This window comes from Heterocephalus glaber, unplaced genomic scaffold (assembly GCF_053883595.1).
Source record: "Heterocephalus glaber isolate CG9 unplaced genomic scaffold, H.glaber_assembly_v1.0 deba00001733, whole genome shotgun sequence".
In the NCBI taxonomy this organism is placed as follows: Eukaryota; Metazoa; Chordata; class Mammalia; order Rodentia; family Bathyergidae; genus Heterocephalus; species Heterocephalus glaber.
Genome location: NW_028258444.1, coordinates 19,416,419 through 19,435,388, shown reverse-complemented (window position 1 = coordinate 19,435,388; position 18,970 = coordinate 19,416,419). Strand labels below are relative to the sequence as shown.

General features: G+C 38.9%; 1 protein-coding gene across 6 annotated transcripts in view; it reads right to left on the bottom strand.

The window, feature by feature from the left end:
* Larp4 (La ribonucleoprotein 4) overlaps positions 1-18,970 on the bottom strand; it is a 74,011-nt gene that overhangs the window by 52,090 nt on the left and 2,951 nt on the right. The window contains exons 1-2 of one of the 6 annotated variants that reach the window (XM_087200116.1): positions 18,000-18,152; positions 8,266-8,353 (exon numbers count right to left, since the gene is read on the bottom strand). The exons of 1 other annotated variant lie outside the window; for it this stretch is intronic. Coding sequence is in view for 2 of the 5 variants with exons in the window: in XM_087200111.1 (XP_087056237.1) it covers positions 18,000-18,017 (18 nt within the window). In the remaining 3 variants the exon portion in view is untranslated. Of the gene's footprint in view, positions 1-8,265; positions 8,354-17,434; positions 17,546-17,999; positions 18,175-18,970 lie in introns of those variants that run through there. 4 more of the 6 variants (XM_087200111.1, XM_087200118.1, XM_087200112.1 and 1 more) reach the window with 4 other exon arrangements.

Sequence of the window (18,970 nt, the reverse complement as noted above, 5' to 3'; positions counted from 1 at the left end):
CTCATCAGTGGATTTACCCACTGGTGAATTCAGTAGCTAAATGTAATGTGCTCTTGGGAGGTGGGGCCTGGCTGGAGATGGGTAATAGGGGTGGGGTGGGGACCTGGAAAGGTGTGTTCTTGTCATCACCTCTTCCTTTCTCTCTGCTTCCTGACTGTCATGATATGAACAGCCCACTTTTCCTATACCTTCAGGCATGGCCTTTCTTCCTTGGAGCCAACCAACAATGGACTGAATCCTTGGTGGCACACACTGCAAATTCAAGTCCAGCCTGTGGTACATAACGAGTTCAAGGCCAGCCTGAGCTACGAGACCCTGTCTCAAAAAACCAAAAGGAAGATAGATAAACCTCTTAACCTTTAGGTTGTACACGTCAAGTATTTTGTCCCCTGGACACAAAGTGACTAGTAAGTACACCTTCTATGAGGTCTATATATAAATTGCAGGTCGCTGGATCTACAGATCTTTGGGGTAACTATCTGAATAAAACCCAACTCTTTTGTATGTTTTTCCTCCTTTATATTTCTGGCTCATCGTGAAGAAGCAAATGAGTCTGCATACTTCTGGGGGCTCCAGGAATGCCTAGAAGCAGCTGTATGCCAGAGGCAGGGATGCCTTATTTCTCTACTTGTGACAGAAATGGGACTGGCCAGTGCTGTCATATCCCAAAACTGTCAGAGTGGTCTCACTGTCCAACTCCGGGAAAACAGGAATGGGCTTTGTACGTATGTTGTCTGACCTCAGTGATAAAGAGTTGAGGCAAGCTATGTTAGCTGAATCCAGATGGGGGACCTAAAAGGACCTCATCTTCTTTATCTCTTTTTCAAAGTACGCAAGGCACATCTTAAAAGACACACACACACCTTTAAAAGATTATGGATAACTCAATGTCTATCCCCAAAATGTCACCTTTAAGATGTATTTCACAAAACTGGGCCTGTTTTATTTTATTTTTGGTTTTCTAAGACAGGATCTCGCAATGTATTTCAGGCTGGTCTTGAATTTACTATGCCAGGATTACAGGTGTGCAGCTGGGCCTATTTTAAAGCAAAGCATTAAAAAGCAAAACAAACAAAAACCTGTTATCTTTTACATAAGAATAAAAAGCACTAGTAATTGATGCTCCCTAAGAATTCTAACTGATTACAGACCTAAAACTAAGAAAAAGATTCTAATCCAGCATGGCCAATGTATCTAAAAGTACACTTTGATTTATTTGTATATTTTTGTGGTACTGGGGATTGAATTCAGGGGCTCTGCACTGAGCCACATCCCCAGCCCTTTTTTTTTTTTGGTACCGGAGATCAAACTTGGGTCCTTGTGCTTGCAAGGCAAGCAGCATAACCACTGAGCTAAATCCCTGGCCCGCCAGCCTTTTTAATATATTTTCTTTTCCTTTTTTTTTTTTTTTTTTAAATTTTGAGACATGGTCTTGCTAAATTACTAAATTGCCCAGGCTGAGCCTGAACTTTCAGTCCTCTTGCCTCAACCTCCCATTTTGCTAGTATAACATGTGTCGACACCACGCCAGGCACGAATGTAATTATTTAATGTGTCATACTTTTTTCCCCGTTTGCCTGCCTGCTAATATGTGTGATACTTGGCTAAAGTACTGTACCTGCCTGCAGCTGCTCCATTCTTTTTATCACTTTTTTTTATCTTACCTCCCCCTTGTTTTTCTTTTTGAGGTTTTTTGTTATAAGCTTTTCTGAATCTATGTTTGGGCTCTTAAAAAAAGATTATGTGGATATTCAAGGTATACAAAACTCACTTTGGACATTAAAGGAAATCTTTTTAAAATCCAGGCATCTACACTGCTGGGTTCCACCTGCAAATAAAACCTTAAAATCTGGTAACATAAAAAACTTACATTTCATTTTGGTTAATGTATACTTGTTTATGTGCTACCTCGGGTACATATTACCCTCCAAAAAATTTTATTTAAATTGGCTTATACATAAATTATATTCATGTAATTAGCCTTAATACTTCTGTTCACATGGTTTAACAGGTTCATTTCAATTAGTTGGCAAAAGTCTTTAAAACTGCTAATACACATTTTACCTAGGTTGATAGCTGTCAGGATATTTACTTTTATTAAAAAGTTAATGCCCGGTATGATAATGCACAACTCTAATTCTAGAATTCTAGGCTGAGGCAGGAAGATCCCAAATTCAAGTCTATCATGTGTAATTTAGCAAGATAACACCCTGTCTCAAAATAAACAATAAGGGCTGGAAATGTTGCTCAATGCAAAGACCCTGGGTTCAATCCCCAGCAGTGAAAAGAAAAAGTAAGATAAAATGTCTATTGCTTTCTATGTTTCAAGTACAACGGCTTTTAGGATTTTCTTTAGCAAAAAAAACACTAGATTTATCTATCATCTTGATTTCCACAGTAATATAAAATTGGTTATTAAGTCAGGTAATTAAAAACAAATGAGTACACAGTGGTTCCGCCGCCTGCCTCGCAAGCGCAAGGACCCAAGTTAAATCCCTGGTACCGGGGAAAAAAAAAAAAAAACAAAGAAAGAAATGAGTATAATAAAAGAGCTGAATAATCAGCTGCTAAATGTAAGTTAAAGTGTTACTGGTTTCTTGAAGTTTATACTACAATATATTTGGGACTTTTAAATATTTTTCCTAAAAAAAATTTTTTGTGAGACAAGGTCTTGCTATGCAGTTCAGGCTGGCCTTGAACACTTTGTAGCCCAGGATGGCCTAAACTCACAGCAATCCTCCTACCTCAGCCTCCCAGGTGCTACGATTACAGGTGTGCCCCATCACACCTAGCTTCCTAAGTTGTTAATGCATGAAAAAGTTTGCTGCTTCTGCACAGCAAGAGAAACCACCAACAGTTTGAAGAGATAACCCACAATGTGGGAAAAAATTTTCACCAGCTGTCCCTCAGACAAAGGTCTACTATCTAGAATATTATAAAGAACTTAAAAATATCAGACCTCCCAAATTTAAAGACCCAATCCAAAAATGGGCATCTGAAATGAACAGACATTTCTCAAAGAAATAGAAATAGCAAATAAACATATGAAAAAATGTTCAACATCATGGGTCATTCGAGAGATGCAAATGAAAACAACACTGAGATTCCACCTCACCCCAGAAAGGGCCAGGGATTTAGCTCAGTGGTTCAGCTGCCTGCCTTGAAATCCCAAGGACCAGAGTTCGATCCCCAGGACCAAAAAAAGCAAACAAAAGCCACCTCACCCCAGAAAGAATGGCTGCCATCAAGAAATCAACCAATAACAAATGCTGGCAGGGCTGTAGTGAAAGAGGAACCCTATTCCACTGCTGGTGGGAGTGTAGGCTGGTGCAACCACTGTGGAAATCAGTATGGAGATACCTCAAAGAACTAGGACTGGAAGTTCCATTTGACCCAGCTATTTCCCTGCTGGGGATCTTCCCCAAAGAATTAAAAGAATCATACCACAGTGATATATGTGCACCCATGTTCACAGCAGCACAGTTCGTGATAGCTAAAAATTGGAACCAACCCAATTCCCCATCAAACTGGAGACAGGATAAAGAAAATGTGGTTTGTTTTTTTTATAAAATGGAGTACTACTCGGCCACAAAGAACCGGAAACTAGAGAAATTTATACCTAAATGGATGCACATTGAGGCGATACTCAAGTGAAATAAATAGGACACACATGTATAAATGCCTAATAGTTTCTCTAGCGTGAGAAACTGAAAGTGTAAATAAGGACTAAAAGGTATAATAGATAATGTGAAGTAGGAAGAAAAGGTGCAAAGGGGAAGGGGAAATGGGAGGGGTAGGGGAAAAGAAAGAAGGGAATGGAATTAATATGAGAAAAACAAAAAATGGAAACAAAGTCTTTGTAGATAGGGAAGGGGTGGAGGGGTTGAAGGGAGGGCAGGGGAATGGGGAAAAAATAAGAACCAGAATGGATTATGTAAAGGTGCAAATTTCCAACAATTAATGTCATTATATGTATACCTTAAATGTACCAATATAATTAATTTTTAAAAAGCTTGCTAACAGTTGTTAAGAATTACAACTATAATTCTATATATAGAATAGAGCTCATTATTTAACTAATTTTCTTAAGATGTTGATCTGCTCTTGATAGAAATTTACAAAACCTGGGCTAAAAACTTAGGGTTTTGTTTTATCACGATAATTTCTTTTCTGTTAGACTTATGATTGCTTAAAAGAATTAAAAATATTAAGGTTTATTTAAACATGTATGTTGTAAAGTCTTAATCAGTTCATAACTCTGGTGAAATAATTATTTCAGGTTATATTTGACATTATATATATCTGAAACTAGAGGTATGTATATAACTGAGGACCAAACACGCTGTGTGTCTGAGTTTTGTATGTGCACCCATGTTCACAGCAGCACAGTTCGTGATAGCTAAAAATTGGAACCAACCCAATTCCCCATCAAACTGGAGACAGGATAAAGAAAATGTGGTTTGTTTTTTTTATAAAATGGAGTACTACTCGGCCACAAAGAACCGGAAACTAGAGAAATTTATACCTAAATGGATGCACATTGAGGCGATACTCAAGTGAAATAAATAGAAGTTTGTAAAATAATAATAAATAAATAAATAGAAGTTTGTAAAACTAAAAGTACATCAATTTAGTGTGTACAAAGTAACCAGGAAGTGGGCCAGGGATTTAGTTCAGTGGCACCTCACCTGCCTTGCAAGCGCTAGGTCCTGAGTTCAAGTAACCAGGAAGTGCTCTCTTTTATACAATATTTTGTCTAGACCTTAAACATGTGGTCAGTAAAACTTTTGGCATTTCTGTCATTAATATTCAGTACCATTCAGGTGAGAAAAAACCCTGCAATTTGGATAGTCCTGACATTTAAAACCTGGCCTGCATCTATTGGCTTTAATTAAGTAAGAGTTTACACTGGGTGTGGAGGCACAAACCTATAATGGCAGCACTGGGGAGGCTGAGGCAGGAGGATCATTACAAGAGTTCAAGGCCAGCCTGAATGGCGAAACCCTTTTCTCCAAAAACAACAAAAAAAGTCTGTTACTGTGTAAATGAAATGCACTTATATATTGGATAATGTCTATTTATATCAAAACTGTTTCCTAAACTTGTAAGCAGTCTACAGTTATCCTTTGATTCTTGTTGTTATGCTATGTAACATCTCAAAAGTAAAAGCTAATTTACAAAAGACTTCAATGTAGGTTTTGTATTAATTATTACTGACTTTTTAAAATGCATTTATCTTCCCCAAGCAAACTTCTAAAATACAAAATTTAGGTAAACACCTTACCACACTGTTATCTCCCACACTAAAACTGAATACTTTTCCAAGTTTATCTTTATGTGTCCATAATTATCCTATGACCATTATCTTTGAGCAGAGATTAGTCTAAGGTCCTGAAAAAATGCTGTAAACTCTTATTTAAAGCCAACAGATGCAGGGCAGGTTTTAAATGGCAGTCACAACAGTTATTCTAAAATGCTATATATATATGATAAAAAGTAACTGTTTTGTCAGTTGTTAAAAGCTTTCTTCAATCTCATCCATAGCTACTAAGTCTTTTGTTATCCAAATTTGATTTTTCTTTAAAATATTTACAGCCATGAGAAATTAGAGACATTTATAGCCAAATAGATGCACATTGAGGCGATACCCTTAAGTGAAATAAATAGGACACACAGGTGTAAATACCAAATAGTTTCTCAGGTGTGAGAAACCGAAAGTGTAAATAAGGATCAAAATGTATAATAGATAATATGAAATAGGAAGAAAAGGTGCAAAGGGGAAGGAAAAGTGACAGGGGTAGGGGTAGGGCAAAGGAAAGAAGGAAATGGAATTAATATGAGATGAAAAAATGGAAACAAAGTCTTTGTAAATACAGAGGGGTGGAGGGGTTGAAAGGAGGGCAGGGGAATGGGGAAAAAATAAGAACCAAGATATATTGTGTAAAGGTACAAATCTCCAATGATGAATGTCATTATATTGTATACCTAAAATGTACCAATAAAATTTAAAAATTAAAAAAAAATTTACAGCCAGAAATCTTTAATTCTTATTAAAAAGAATTCCAAATAATCTTAGATAGTTTTCTGACAAAACTAGATTTATTATATTTCTTGGTTCAAGTATACATACCCAGTATGTTTTTAGTCTTACTAGTTATATTTTACAGTTTTGGTTTTTTTTGCAAAACCTTGTAACAACCATCTGTTAGCCTACAAAAATCTGAGCAGTATTTTGAGATGACAGCTATCACCTACAGGGCAATATAAATAACACTGACTCCCAATATTAATACCCCAATTAAACAAAAGGAGTAATTGTCTTCCAGTCTCATTTTATATTTCAAAGTGCCACCAAAAAACAAAACACTGCAATACTTGGGAGTAAAACTGACTACTCCTACTTCAAGACTGGGCCTTCTGGGTGTTCAACAAGCAAGATTTGAATACCAAAGCTAAAAAGAAAGCAAAAGGCTAAGAGGACAGCCACTATTTTGCCTCTTGCTTTCCAAAATCAACTAGGACCCAAGGGCTCTGCAACTCCTGAGCAGGGAAATCCTGAGGACCCCAGAGACGAGGAGTCAGCAAGCCAAAGTACTTTCTTTCTTTCTTTCTTTTTTTTTTTGGTACCGGGGATTGAACTCGGGTCCTTGCGCTTGCGCAGCAGGAGGCGAAACCACTGAGCTAAATCCCCGGCCCAAGCCAGAGTACTTTCTGCAGAAGTCACTGGAGATGGACAAGTATGCATGGCTCAAAGAGCTGGTCACAGTCTGACCTATCCTGGCAGATGACACAAGCAATAGAGGGAAAAACAAGAGGCTCCTCACATGGCCCCAAAGGTAACTGAGGAGCCTTGCCTGACCCTGGGGAGGGGGATTAATTTTGATTGACACAGGTCTTACTTCAATTTAGTCTTAAACATCCAGCAAAAAAGTGTAATCAAAAAGTAGAGTAGGGGCCGGGGATTTAGCACAGTGGTTCTGGCGCCTGCCTCACAAGCGCAAGGTCCTGAGTTAGATCCCTGGTACCAATAAAAAAAAAAAGTAGTGATTAATAATAACATGAAAAGAGTACTAAACTGGATCTAAAAAGGGCTTCAAACACCACAGTTTCCAGGCACATTTATAACCACCTACAACCATGAGTGGTCTGGATTCCCTGTCCCCTCGGCTCTTCCAATTTGTCCTTCAGCCTATCTTAAGAGTATTATCATTGTGGGTGTTTTTTTGGTACTGGGGATTGGAACTCAGGACCTTGCGCTTTCTAGGCAGGAGCGAGCTGTGCCACTTGAGCTAAATCCGAGGCCCTATCATTGTTATTGTGATATATATTCAAGTGTCCCTCTGGTAAGGATTTGTCTTCTAGTACAAACCTGGCTATAAAAATGCAAATACTGTATAAATACTCTAGCTACTAAACATTATTATTTTTGTGGTATAAAACTTTGTATGGTCAGCTGGGGATTTAGCTCAGTGGTTCCAGTGCCTGCCTCGCAAGTGCAAAGTCCTGAGTTCAATCCCTGCTAACAACAACAACAACAACAAAAAATCCTTTATATTGCCTACTTCAGGCTTTGTTATGTTTATGTTAAAGACAATCACTACAAAGTAGTGGCCATATTTCAAGTTCTGAGTCCTTTAATAAGAGTTTTAATGACTCAATGGTCATCTAAAAAGTTTATTCCTTGACCATTATCATAATTAAAATTAGAAAGACTTTGGATTTCTTATTGGCAAAACAGAGGTGTCTATATCCTCTTAAAGTTTACTTGTTATAGTTGAATAAACTATATAATGCAAATAGAGGTTCACTTATTTTACCAAACACATAAAATAACTCCACAAATATACAGGCATATAAAACACAAAACCAACCTATTAGTAATGGAACAACAAATTATTTATTTCCCAAACAGGAAATATGTGCAGAGGTCAGGCAAGAATACTTAATTATAAATTAAAAAATCATTTTGGGGGAAGAGTGGAGAGGGGAATAAAAAAAATCAAGTAAGTACACGCACCACTCCCTAAAATAGGTGTAAATATGATGCAGTGCAAACATATATACTAAGAAAAAATCATTTTTTACCTACTGAATGGCATAGCCTTAAAACCATTTTGACAGGTGTAAAGATAATCAGTTCACTCCTATAATTCAGGAACCTTTTCTCAGCAACATTTATAAAAAGCTGTAAATGTACACAGTCTTTAGTCCACTAATTCTACTTGTTAGATTTACTTAAAAATAATAAATAATAACCGCGCACACCTGTAATCCCAGCACTTGGGAGGCAGAGGCAGGAGGATCATCACGAGTTCGAGGCCAGCCTGGGCTACAAAGTGAGTTCAGGGCCAGCCTGAAAACAAAGCGAGACCTTGTCTCAAAAAAAAATATATAGATAATACAAAAACATATAAGCCAGGATGTTTACCCACACTAATTTTATAATAGTAAAAGCCGGGGATTTAGCTCAGTGGTTCCGCCGCCTACTGTGCAAGCGCAAGGACCCAAGTTCAATCCCTGGTACCAAAAAAAAAAGTTAGAAATATCTAAATGAACTGGATATGGCCATACATGCCTGTAACCCCAGGACCCAGGAGTAATGCGGGAAGATCAAGATGAGGTTGGGGCCAGACCAGGGTACGCAGTGAATACTAAGCTAGCCTGGACTACACAGTGAGACCCTGTCTCAAAAATACTAAAAAACACTCCTCATGATGAATGTAATCATTATGTACTGCAAACATCTGCTAATAAAAATTTTTTTTTTTTGGTACCGGGGATCGAACTCGGGTCCTTGAGCTTGCGTAGCAGGCATTGAAACCTAATAAAAATTTTTTTGAAAGAAACAAAAATAGCTAGACATGGAGTGTATACTCCCAGCAGCCCAGTATCCTCAGCATAATCAGGCTGAGGCAGGAGGATCCAAAGTTCAAAGTCAGTCTGGGCAACCTACTGAGATCCTAGCTAAAAATAACAACAAAAATGGCAGAGTGATAAGACCTTAGGTTTAATCCCCAGTACTGCAAAATTAAACAACATCTAACTTGAGCTACTGTATTTGCTGAATAACTTTAGTCCTTCCATATTCCAGAGCCTTAAAAACCAAGTTATACAGATAAAAACTGGTGAAATCTGAGTAAGTTCTGTGGCTGGTATCAATGTCAATTTGTTGGTCTTTATCCCACACTGTATTTAATTAAAGCTAGCACTACTGCTGGAAATCCGACAGAGTACAAAGGACCATCCTATACATTGTTCTCCAAGTTCTTAGGAATCTACAAATTGAAAGGGGGGGGGGGGATTTGGAAAATGATCACAAAAACTTAGAAAAGTTAACATAGCTTATTTACACGAATGGTTCAATTTTTGTGAAAATAATCCACTAGCACAGGAATGACTAGAAAGACTTAAATAAAAATTATCATGGGTTACCTTTGTGCAATAATAACATTTTCTATTTTCATTTTTGTGCTTTTCTACATTTTCCCATTTGTGATGCTGGCAATCAAAACCAGGACCCCTGCATGCCGGGCAAGCCTGCTACAATAGAACTACATCTCCAGCCCCATTTTCCCATATGTAACACCAATTATATTTGAATGTTTAAATCAACAAATAAATGGGCCTGGCAAGTGCAAGGTCCTGAGTTTGATCCCTGGTACAAAAAAAAATTAACAAATAAATATTGTGCATTAAAAAACCTGTAGATATCTGTGGTATACAACTTTTTTTTTTTACAACATGTTTTAAAATATGTATACATTATGGATGGCTAAATCAATCTTATTCATATGAATTACTGCCTATACTTTTTTTGGTAGTAAGGTTACTTTTACTGGTACAATCAGAAAAATGTGTGAAAACATACATGTGATTCAAATTAAGACACCTCAAATGGGAAAACTATTCTTGATAAATAACATAAAGGACCATAGTCTTTGAAGAAGAAACCTTATACAGAACCTAACAAATGATGAGAAAAACATAAGCTGGGCATGGTGACCCACACCTATAATCCCGGCACTAGGGAGGCTGAGGCAGGAGGATCAGCATAAATTCATGGCCAGCCTGGACTCCATAGTAAGTCCAAGGCCAGCCTAAACTACATAACAAGACCCTGTCTAAAACAAAACAAAACAAGGGCCAAGGATTTAGCTCAGTGGTTCCAAAGGTCCCAGAGTTCAATCCCCATACTTCCCCCCAAAAAAACAACAAAAAAACTCAAAACCACACACACACAAAACTTTTCCATGTAAATTCTAGGATGAGTTTATCTGTGACTAACATTTAATAAAGATTTCCATCCAAAACCCTATACAAAATTAGAGATAAGTCTGAGGCATAAAATACCTACTAAAGGATTCAAATCATTTAAACGTACACTGAAACTATCTGCCAACATACATAATGCTATGCAAGTACACATCCTCAAAAATATTCAAATATCCCTAAAACTGACAGATCAGCCGTCACTCTTATTTCTAGCTTATGTGTATCTTTTTTAGGAAGGGAAGGGGGAGTTAGTTAATACTGGGAATTGGACCCAGGGCCTTCACACTGAGCTACAGCCACAGCCCTTTTTTATTTTTAATTTTGAGACAGGATCTTGCTAAACTGCCTAGGCTAAGTTCAAACTTTTGATCCTCCTTCCTCAGCTTCCCAGAGTGCTGGGATCACAGGTGTGCACCACCATACCCAGCAATGCAAAATCTTATTAGGAGAGGAAAAAAGGAGAAACCAATTTCTTATCAAATATGGGAGACATAGCGTATTTAAGAATATTAAAGACACAGCATATTTAAAGCATATTAAACTATAAAAATAGGTATTTTTCTGACCATATGTGAAATCCATTATTTTTCACAATTAACCCCCATTAATTTCAGGGTTCCACTGTACCCCTGGATTTGATCCCCAATACTAAAAAAAATTTAAACCTGGGCATGGTCGGAACACACCTGTAATCCCAGCACTCAGGAGGCTGAGTCAGGAAGACCACAAATTTCAGGCCAATCTGAGGTACATGGTGAGTTCAAACCCAGCCTCAACTATATAGTGAGACCCTATCTCAAAAAACAAAACAAAAAGGCCAGGGATTTAGCTCAGTGGTTTTGCTGCCTGTTACACAAGCAGAAGGACCCGAGTTCGATCCCCGGTACCAAAACAACAACAACAACAACAACAAAATATCCAGAGTACCTACATGTATTTTGTTTTGGTTTTTTTCAGACAGGGTCTCACTATGTAGTTCAGACTGGCTTTGAACTCAACTATGTAGCCTAGGCTGGCCCAGCCCTTATCTGCACTTTATCATTTGCATTCCTTTAAAACTGACGCATATGCATTTCTAACACTGCAATCATCTTCATTCTTATTTTAAGTTTTATTTATGCAACCAAAAGGAGTCTTCAACAATAAATTTTAAGATAATCAACATGTTTGACTTGTCCAAAATCAGAACAAATCAGTGAAAAGGCTGGGATTACAATTTAATCAGTGAGGCCAGGGGTTCAGTCGCCTGGCTCACAAGCCCAAGGTCCCAAGTTCAATCCCCAGTACAAAAAAAAAAAAAATTTCATCAGTGATATCTCACAGTAGTTTTTGCAATTATCAGTGTCACATCACATAATTAATAAAATTTTGCAGAACATAAACTATATAAAGCACAAATTTTAGTAATTTTTGAGGGCAACTACATATGCATCAAAATTTACATTACAATACAGTTGTGAGAATTAAATGCTACATTATGTTAAGCCCTCTTCCAGATTGTATACAAAATTAAATTCATAAACACTTCAAGGATAACCCAACTGCATCTGGACAAAAATTACAAATACAATCAAAAGCTCAAGGTTAGCCTAAACTACATAGTGAGACCCAGTCTCCAAAAAAAGCAAATAGCTGGGTGTGGTGGTACATGACTGTAATCTCGGCATTCAGAGGGAGGTTGAAGTAGAGTTTGAGGCCAGCATGGGCTCCACATTAAGCTCAAGGCCAGCCTGGTCTACATAGTGAAACCCTGCCTCAACCCCCGGCCCCAATATATAAATAAATAAATCTATCTCAATAGAAAAGCAAAATTATAGATTTGAAACATCCATAGTATCAAGGGTTACTTCCATTAGCTAGGAAGAAACCTGGAGCTAGTAGCTAACAGCCCAAAAAGCTAAACTGATCAAAACACAAAATAGATGAATATTAATATTTCTAGTTACTGGTTTTTTACATATATTATAATCTGAAGCACTATGGAGGTACTTTTACATATTTATGCTCGCTTCTGAGCACTTATTCCAATTTCCATACTTTTTTTTTTTTAAATGCAGTACCGGGGATCAAACTCAGGACCCTGCGCTTGCTAGGCAGACACAGTACCACTGAGCTACATCCCCAGCCAACTTTTTCTATACATTTTCAGTCTATTATATGTAATATTTGGTAACGCTTTTACTCATTTTAAAATTCTGCATCCAGCTCCAATAAATATTCCAAAATCAAACTGATAAAAAAAACCAAACACTTATTCACCTATAACATTTCACAATCTGCTTTTTCCAAGTCATTGGTTTGTTTGTTTTTTTTTTGGTACCGGGGATTGAACTTGGGTCCTTGCACTTGCATGGGAGGCGGCAGAGCCAATGAGCTAAATCCCTGGCCCTCCAAGTCATTGTTTTTAAAAACCTAATTTTCAGTCAGTGACGTTTAATAATTCTATAAATAAAGAAGTTAATGAGAAGAAAACACTGAGTATGGTACTTGGATCAAAAGGCACACTTCCTGTAATTAAGATAACATTAATAAAAGCTGCCAGGCAGGGTGGCACACGCCTATAATCCCAGCACTCAGGAGGCTAAGGCAGGAGAATCAAGTTGCAGGCCATCTTGGGCTATTAGTGAGTTCAAGGCCAGCCTAGGTTACACAGTGAGCCGCTGTCTCCATCAAAAAAATAAAAAACAAATGCCCCCCAAATTAGTAAGAATTATCTAGGCAAATATCCCAGCTACATCTTATTGAACTGTACTATTAGGTTTTAAGATGGGGCTGGGGATTTAGCTCAGTGGTGCCACCACCTGCCTCAAAAGCACAAGGTCCTGAGTTCAATCCCCAGCATCAAAAAAAAAAAAGTTTTAAAATGATAAATTTTATCTGTATTTTACCACAATTAAAAATCATTTACAAATTATGTAAGAGGGGCCGGGAATTTAGCTGAGTGGTTTTGCCGCCTGCTGCGCAATCGCAAGGACCAGAGTTTGATCCCCAGTACCAAAAATAAATAAATAAAAATTATGTAAGAAAGTAAAGAAACCTAGGGTATACAAGTCACTGTCATCAAAATAAGTGGTGTAAGTATTCATTTTCAAGGAAAAACTCACAGAAACCTAGTCTTAACAGTAATTAAAAACCAACTAGAGCAGATATAAATAACAAAACATTAGAAGGGGACTATGGTCAGAAAACTTAGTAAAATGTTAACAAAAAGAAAAAAATTGCAATCTGTCTTTTTGGTGCTCAAAAGTTTACATCTCTCTGCCGGGGATGTAGCTCAGTGGCACTGTGACTGCTGGGCACCAAGCCCAAGGTCCTGAGTTCAATTCCTGGTACCGGAAAATAAAAGTTTATATTTATATAATCTCATATGAAGAGCACACATTACTGTCTCAAACTTAACAGAATTTGTTTTCAAAGAACTTAAATCAGTTCAGTTTTGTTTTGTTTTTATACAAAAGACTGAATGCAGGGCATTCTAAATGGCTACATCCCCAGTCCCTTATTTTTTTTTAAATTTTCAGACAGGGTGTTGGTAATTAGCCCAGAGTAGGCTCCAACTTGTGATACTCCTCTGCCTCAGCTTCCCTCTTGGAGCTCTGGGTTCACAAGCAGGCACCACTACTCCCAGCAAGCCAGGTCATCATGTTTGATAACTGTGACTTGCCCAAACTTTACCTGGTCCCAAAGGCAGACATTATATCTCCTTCAGAACACAGATGACAAAAAATAAAAAATACCACCACGCACAAGCCCACAATTAGCTACTGAAATCAACATAGGCACCAGGCTGCTGCACGAATGACAAGGTTAAAAAGAGTTACAAGCTGGGTGCAATGGCGTGTGCTTGTAGTCCCAGCTACTTGGGAGGACAAGCCAGGAGGATAGCAAATTTGAGGATAGCCTAGGCAAGTTAGTGAGACCCTGTCTCAAAATTTGAAAAGCAGGACGTGGTTCAGTGGTACAGTGATTACAACACTGGCGAAGCCTTGGGTGTAATCCCCAGTACAAAAAAAATCTATTAGCTATATAATCTCAGGCAAGTTTAAATTCCCTGCATTGTCACGGGGCATGGTGGTGCACACCTGTAATCTCAGCAGTTGGGCTTCTGAGGCAGGAGGATCACCATGAGTTAGAGTCCAGCATGGGCTACACAGTGAGTTTAAAGCCAGCCTGAACTACATAGTGAGACCCTGTCTCAAAAAACCAAAGAAAGAAAAAAAAAACCTCCCTATGCTTTAATTTCCTTACATCTAAAATGGAATGAAAATATTTCAAAGAGATACTGTGAAGATCTAAACAATAAACATCATACATGTGTGTATATCCTTATTATATTAATAATAGTTATCATTACTATTATGTAGCTCAATGCTTCCACTTTTAAACTAATTTAGCCAGGGCCTCTTCAGAAAAACATATGCTCAAGCATTTTTTGTTTTGTTTTTTTGAGATGTGGTCTGGCTATGTAGTTTAGGCTGGCCTCGAACTCACTATGTAGCCCAAGCTGGCCTTAAATAGGCAGTTGATCATGCTGCCTCAGCCTTCCAAATGCTGGGATTGTGGGCGTGCAGCACCACCGCCCCGCAGAGTGAATGATTTTGACAGCAACTGCTAAGGAGTCACAGGTCCCAGATAAACCTTGCCAAAGATGATCCATGAACACCTTGGTTTAGTAAAGTGGCTCTTAATCTCTTTTGTGCTACAAATCTCTTTAGTCCAATTAACCTATGGATAATATTCTCCAAAATGTTTTACAATACTATGTGGAACCTATAGGACTACAAAGTAAACAATCACATAAAAATTATGAGGACCAGGCATGTAGCTCAGCGGCACAGTACCTGCCTGGCAAGCACAAGGCTGGCCCTGAGTTCGATTTCCAGTACCAAGAAAAAAAGTTATCAAAATATTTTAAAATCTCTAGTATGGTAATAAATGTGCTTTATATGCATTTCAGATTTTAAAACATGTAACACTAAACAACATAAATGATATTTCAAGATATCTGCAAACTTTGAAATTTAATATTAAAATAAGTGATTTCTCTTGGTGACAAAGTCACAGACCCTTTTAACTCCACTGAAATTTAAAGAATCCTCAAATCTTTTCCATCTAGAGTCTAGTCAGAAGCTACAGAAAATAGGCAAAACTTTTGTCCTCAACCAAACTCAGGTACCTCTTCAACTCTGCCAAGGAGATTGATGAAGAATCTGTGCCTTAGGGGAAAGTGGAAAAAAATAAGTTTTGGAGCCAGAGACTTGGGTCCTAAAAGCCAGGCTTCAGACTTTAGTCCCCACATTATTTACACTTCAATGACTTTAAACATTTAACTTCTGAGCTTTGCTTCCCTCATTTAAAATAATTCTTATATCATGAGATCAAAGAATTAAATATTAGTTAACAAAATGATTAATGACCAATGTGTTGTTTCTGACTTTAAATATTGTATATTCAGCCCCAAATATTTAATGACACTGTTAACTTTTAATAAAATTCATGAGAAAAAGAACAACATACTGATTCAAAAAGAAATGATTAATGGAATACTAATTTTAAAGAAAAGTTTACTCAGCCCTAGTTTGACATCAGAATGACCAGGATCTAAATCCCAGTCCTACTGACTTATATTGTTACTTAACCTTTGGGCCTTAGTTTCCTCATCTGTAAAATGATGCATGTTGATTTGAGAACAGGGTACTGCTTAAACACTCAATAAAGGCACCTATTACTAAAATTCTATTAGTAAAGCCCAAGGAATCAACTTGAAACTCAAAATTTATTTTGGAATTCATGTTGACATAATTGGAACTTCACAACCTTTTCTTTTGCCTGGCAAACACACTTGCACATGGGTACTGTGCCTGCCTCAAAAGCACAAGGTCCTGAGTTCATCCCCAGTACCAAAACAAAACAAAAAAACACACTCTTGCACTTAAAACCTGTAGTATTTGCATGACATAACATTCCTAACACAAATTAGCCTTACTCAAAAGTCAAATTTCATTTCTTAATTCTGCAGAAGGAAAACAACAATGTGGATTTTAAAAATGATTAACAGAAAGAATGGGTTCATTTCTTTTTTGAGGCAGAGTCTCACGATGTAGTTTAGGCTGGCCCTGAACTCACTATGTAGCCCAGGCTGGCCTCCAACTCAGGATAATCCTCATGCCTCAGCCTCCCAAATGCTGGGATTACAGGTGTGCACCACCATCACCACCTATGGAGTTAGGCAATTTAACACCTTTTAATCATTTTCTTGGAATATTCTAATGAATGCTTATTATTAATGTCGGATATGCTCTAAGGTAGCTTTTTAAAGCCTAATTTAAAGATCTCAAATTTACAAACCACAAGATATCAGATTAAGGTTAAAAAAATTTAGCCGTGGGGCCGGGGATTTAACTCAGTGGCAACCAGTCTTCCTGCAAGCTCAAGGTCCTGAGTTCAATCCCCGATACGGGGGGGGGGGGGGGGGGGATTAAGCCGAGTGTGGTGGCGCTTCCCTGATAATCCCCGCATTTAAGAGACAGAGGTAGGATTGCTGTTTGAGGCCAGCCTGAACTGTATAGTGAGACTGTCTCAAACTCCTCCACCCAAAAAGAGTACCAAAAAAAAGTTAAATCACTTATTTACTTTCTGCCCGTGTACCACCACCCCTCATTGAAAAAGATTCTTTTTACGGACATAGTTAATAAATACCAAGTAGCAAAGTTGCAGCTTTGCTGGTTTCACGTTTTCACAATGTAAGAATAATATGATCTGGAATCTACTTCAAAGCTTTAGCCAGGCAGTCAGGTGATGCTCACTGCTCACAACAGAAGGACAGAAATTAGAGAAAATTAAGCTTGCTATTTCCGTAAGGCAGGTATCATCACTGCCTTGAAACCTAAAATAGGCCAGCGGCCGACGCTGCAGTTAAAAGTATTAAAAATACTTCTATTGTTCAAATAACAGTACAAAAAAGAAAAAACCCGGCTTTTCCCGGACTACGTTTCTCTTAGTCCTGGAATTTTTCTTGTAAAGAGCTTTTTAAACGGTTCGCAGAACCAACCCGCATCACGCAGCCGCTCCCCGAGTAACTTTTACAAAAGGTCAAAGCGGTGCCTTTCAAGGCTCCAACCCCTATTGGCTTCTCCTGCGTTCACAGTAAACTCGCTCTCACCCACAGAACGTTCCAGAGATCCACGGACAAGAACAGAACAAAATCTGGTGGAGGTTACAAAAGATTTCCACTTTCTTTACAAAAATACTTAACAAACAAACAAAAAAGGCACTTAAGCCGCCTTTCATCTACTCCCTCCGCGGTCCCACATGTTGCTCCTCTCTCTCCCAGAGCCCCGCGAGGCCTCGCTTCACCCCAGAACGCGCCCACCTGATTCCCCCTTTTCTCCCGCAGACTCCGCCCCCGGCCCCCCTCCCGCCTGCCGCCTGCAGGAGGTCCATATGGGACACTTTTCCGGTCCCTCGGCTCCTCAAGCCACAACAGACCAGCCCTCGATAGACCACCTTCCAGGTTCCCTCTGCTCGGGTTTCACCCCCACAGCTTCCTAAAGTGTTGGGAGCGCGCAGCGTGGAGCCGCAGGCCTTTATGGCCCAGGTGCTGTGTCAGCCTATCTGCCGGTTCCGCGGCGTGTACGGCCTGGAAAGTCACATGGCGGTGGGACCGGCCGGCGCCTCCACACCCCGTCTCTCTCCAAGAGCAGGACCAGATTACCAAATCTACTCACCTCCACGAAAAGCAACATGTTTTCCTCCGCTCGGCTCAATCGTTCTCGACACCGCGACTCCAACTGGTTCACAGGCCTGAGCCCGAATCGCTAGGATAAGGACACTCGCCTCGCCCCTCCACCCGGCAGCGGACTGGGCTCCTCCCCTGCCGTCAGCCGCTGCGGCCTGACCCACCTAGTCCCGCCTCCCTTGAAACAGTAACTGCTTCCGGGTCTAGGGAAAAATTACTTCCGGGAGAGGAAGAAGCCCAAGGCGCGCTCATCTTTGGCACTAGGTTTTCCAGGGGGCGGTGTGGAGTATACCATTGTGTGCCAGAAGTGGGAAAAGACACTCAGAAGGAGGTACCATTCTGCACCACGGGATTGTGTAAGAAATCTTACTGACGCAATTTATCATTTGCCAGACTGGTGGTCACCACCGCCCTAATCATTCCGCGGTTTTAATAGTTCCAAATGTAGATCTGAATAAAAGCCAATCTCTGCACAATATACTGAAGCGTTTGCCCAACCCTATAAACGTGGTGGCTCGCAGAACAAAACAGTACAGGAATAAAAAAGCTGTATGAATGGTAAAAATGATAGTACCGCTACTGTGTTGGCACTAAGCTTTTTGCGTGAATTAATCTTCAAACAATCCCATGCAAAAATACTATTATCCCCATTTTACAGTCAAGGGAGCCCCTTAGCCTGACGGGTTTTAGACACACCTTTAAAGAACTTTGCCCCACGCTTGCTCGAAACAGGTCTTCACTCCACGTCTACGTTTAATATGTTAATAATATTTAGTCTAGATAGCCGCTTCATTGATGTTCTCCCATATTCAAATGAGATACAATAAAAATTACCCTAGTTCAGATGCTCATCTTTGGAAATTATGTTCAATCTTTTCCAACGGGTATTTTTCCATTCTTTTTTTTTTTAACCTTTCTAAAAAGAAACTTTCATTTTCAGCAAACCGCAGTTACTTGTTT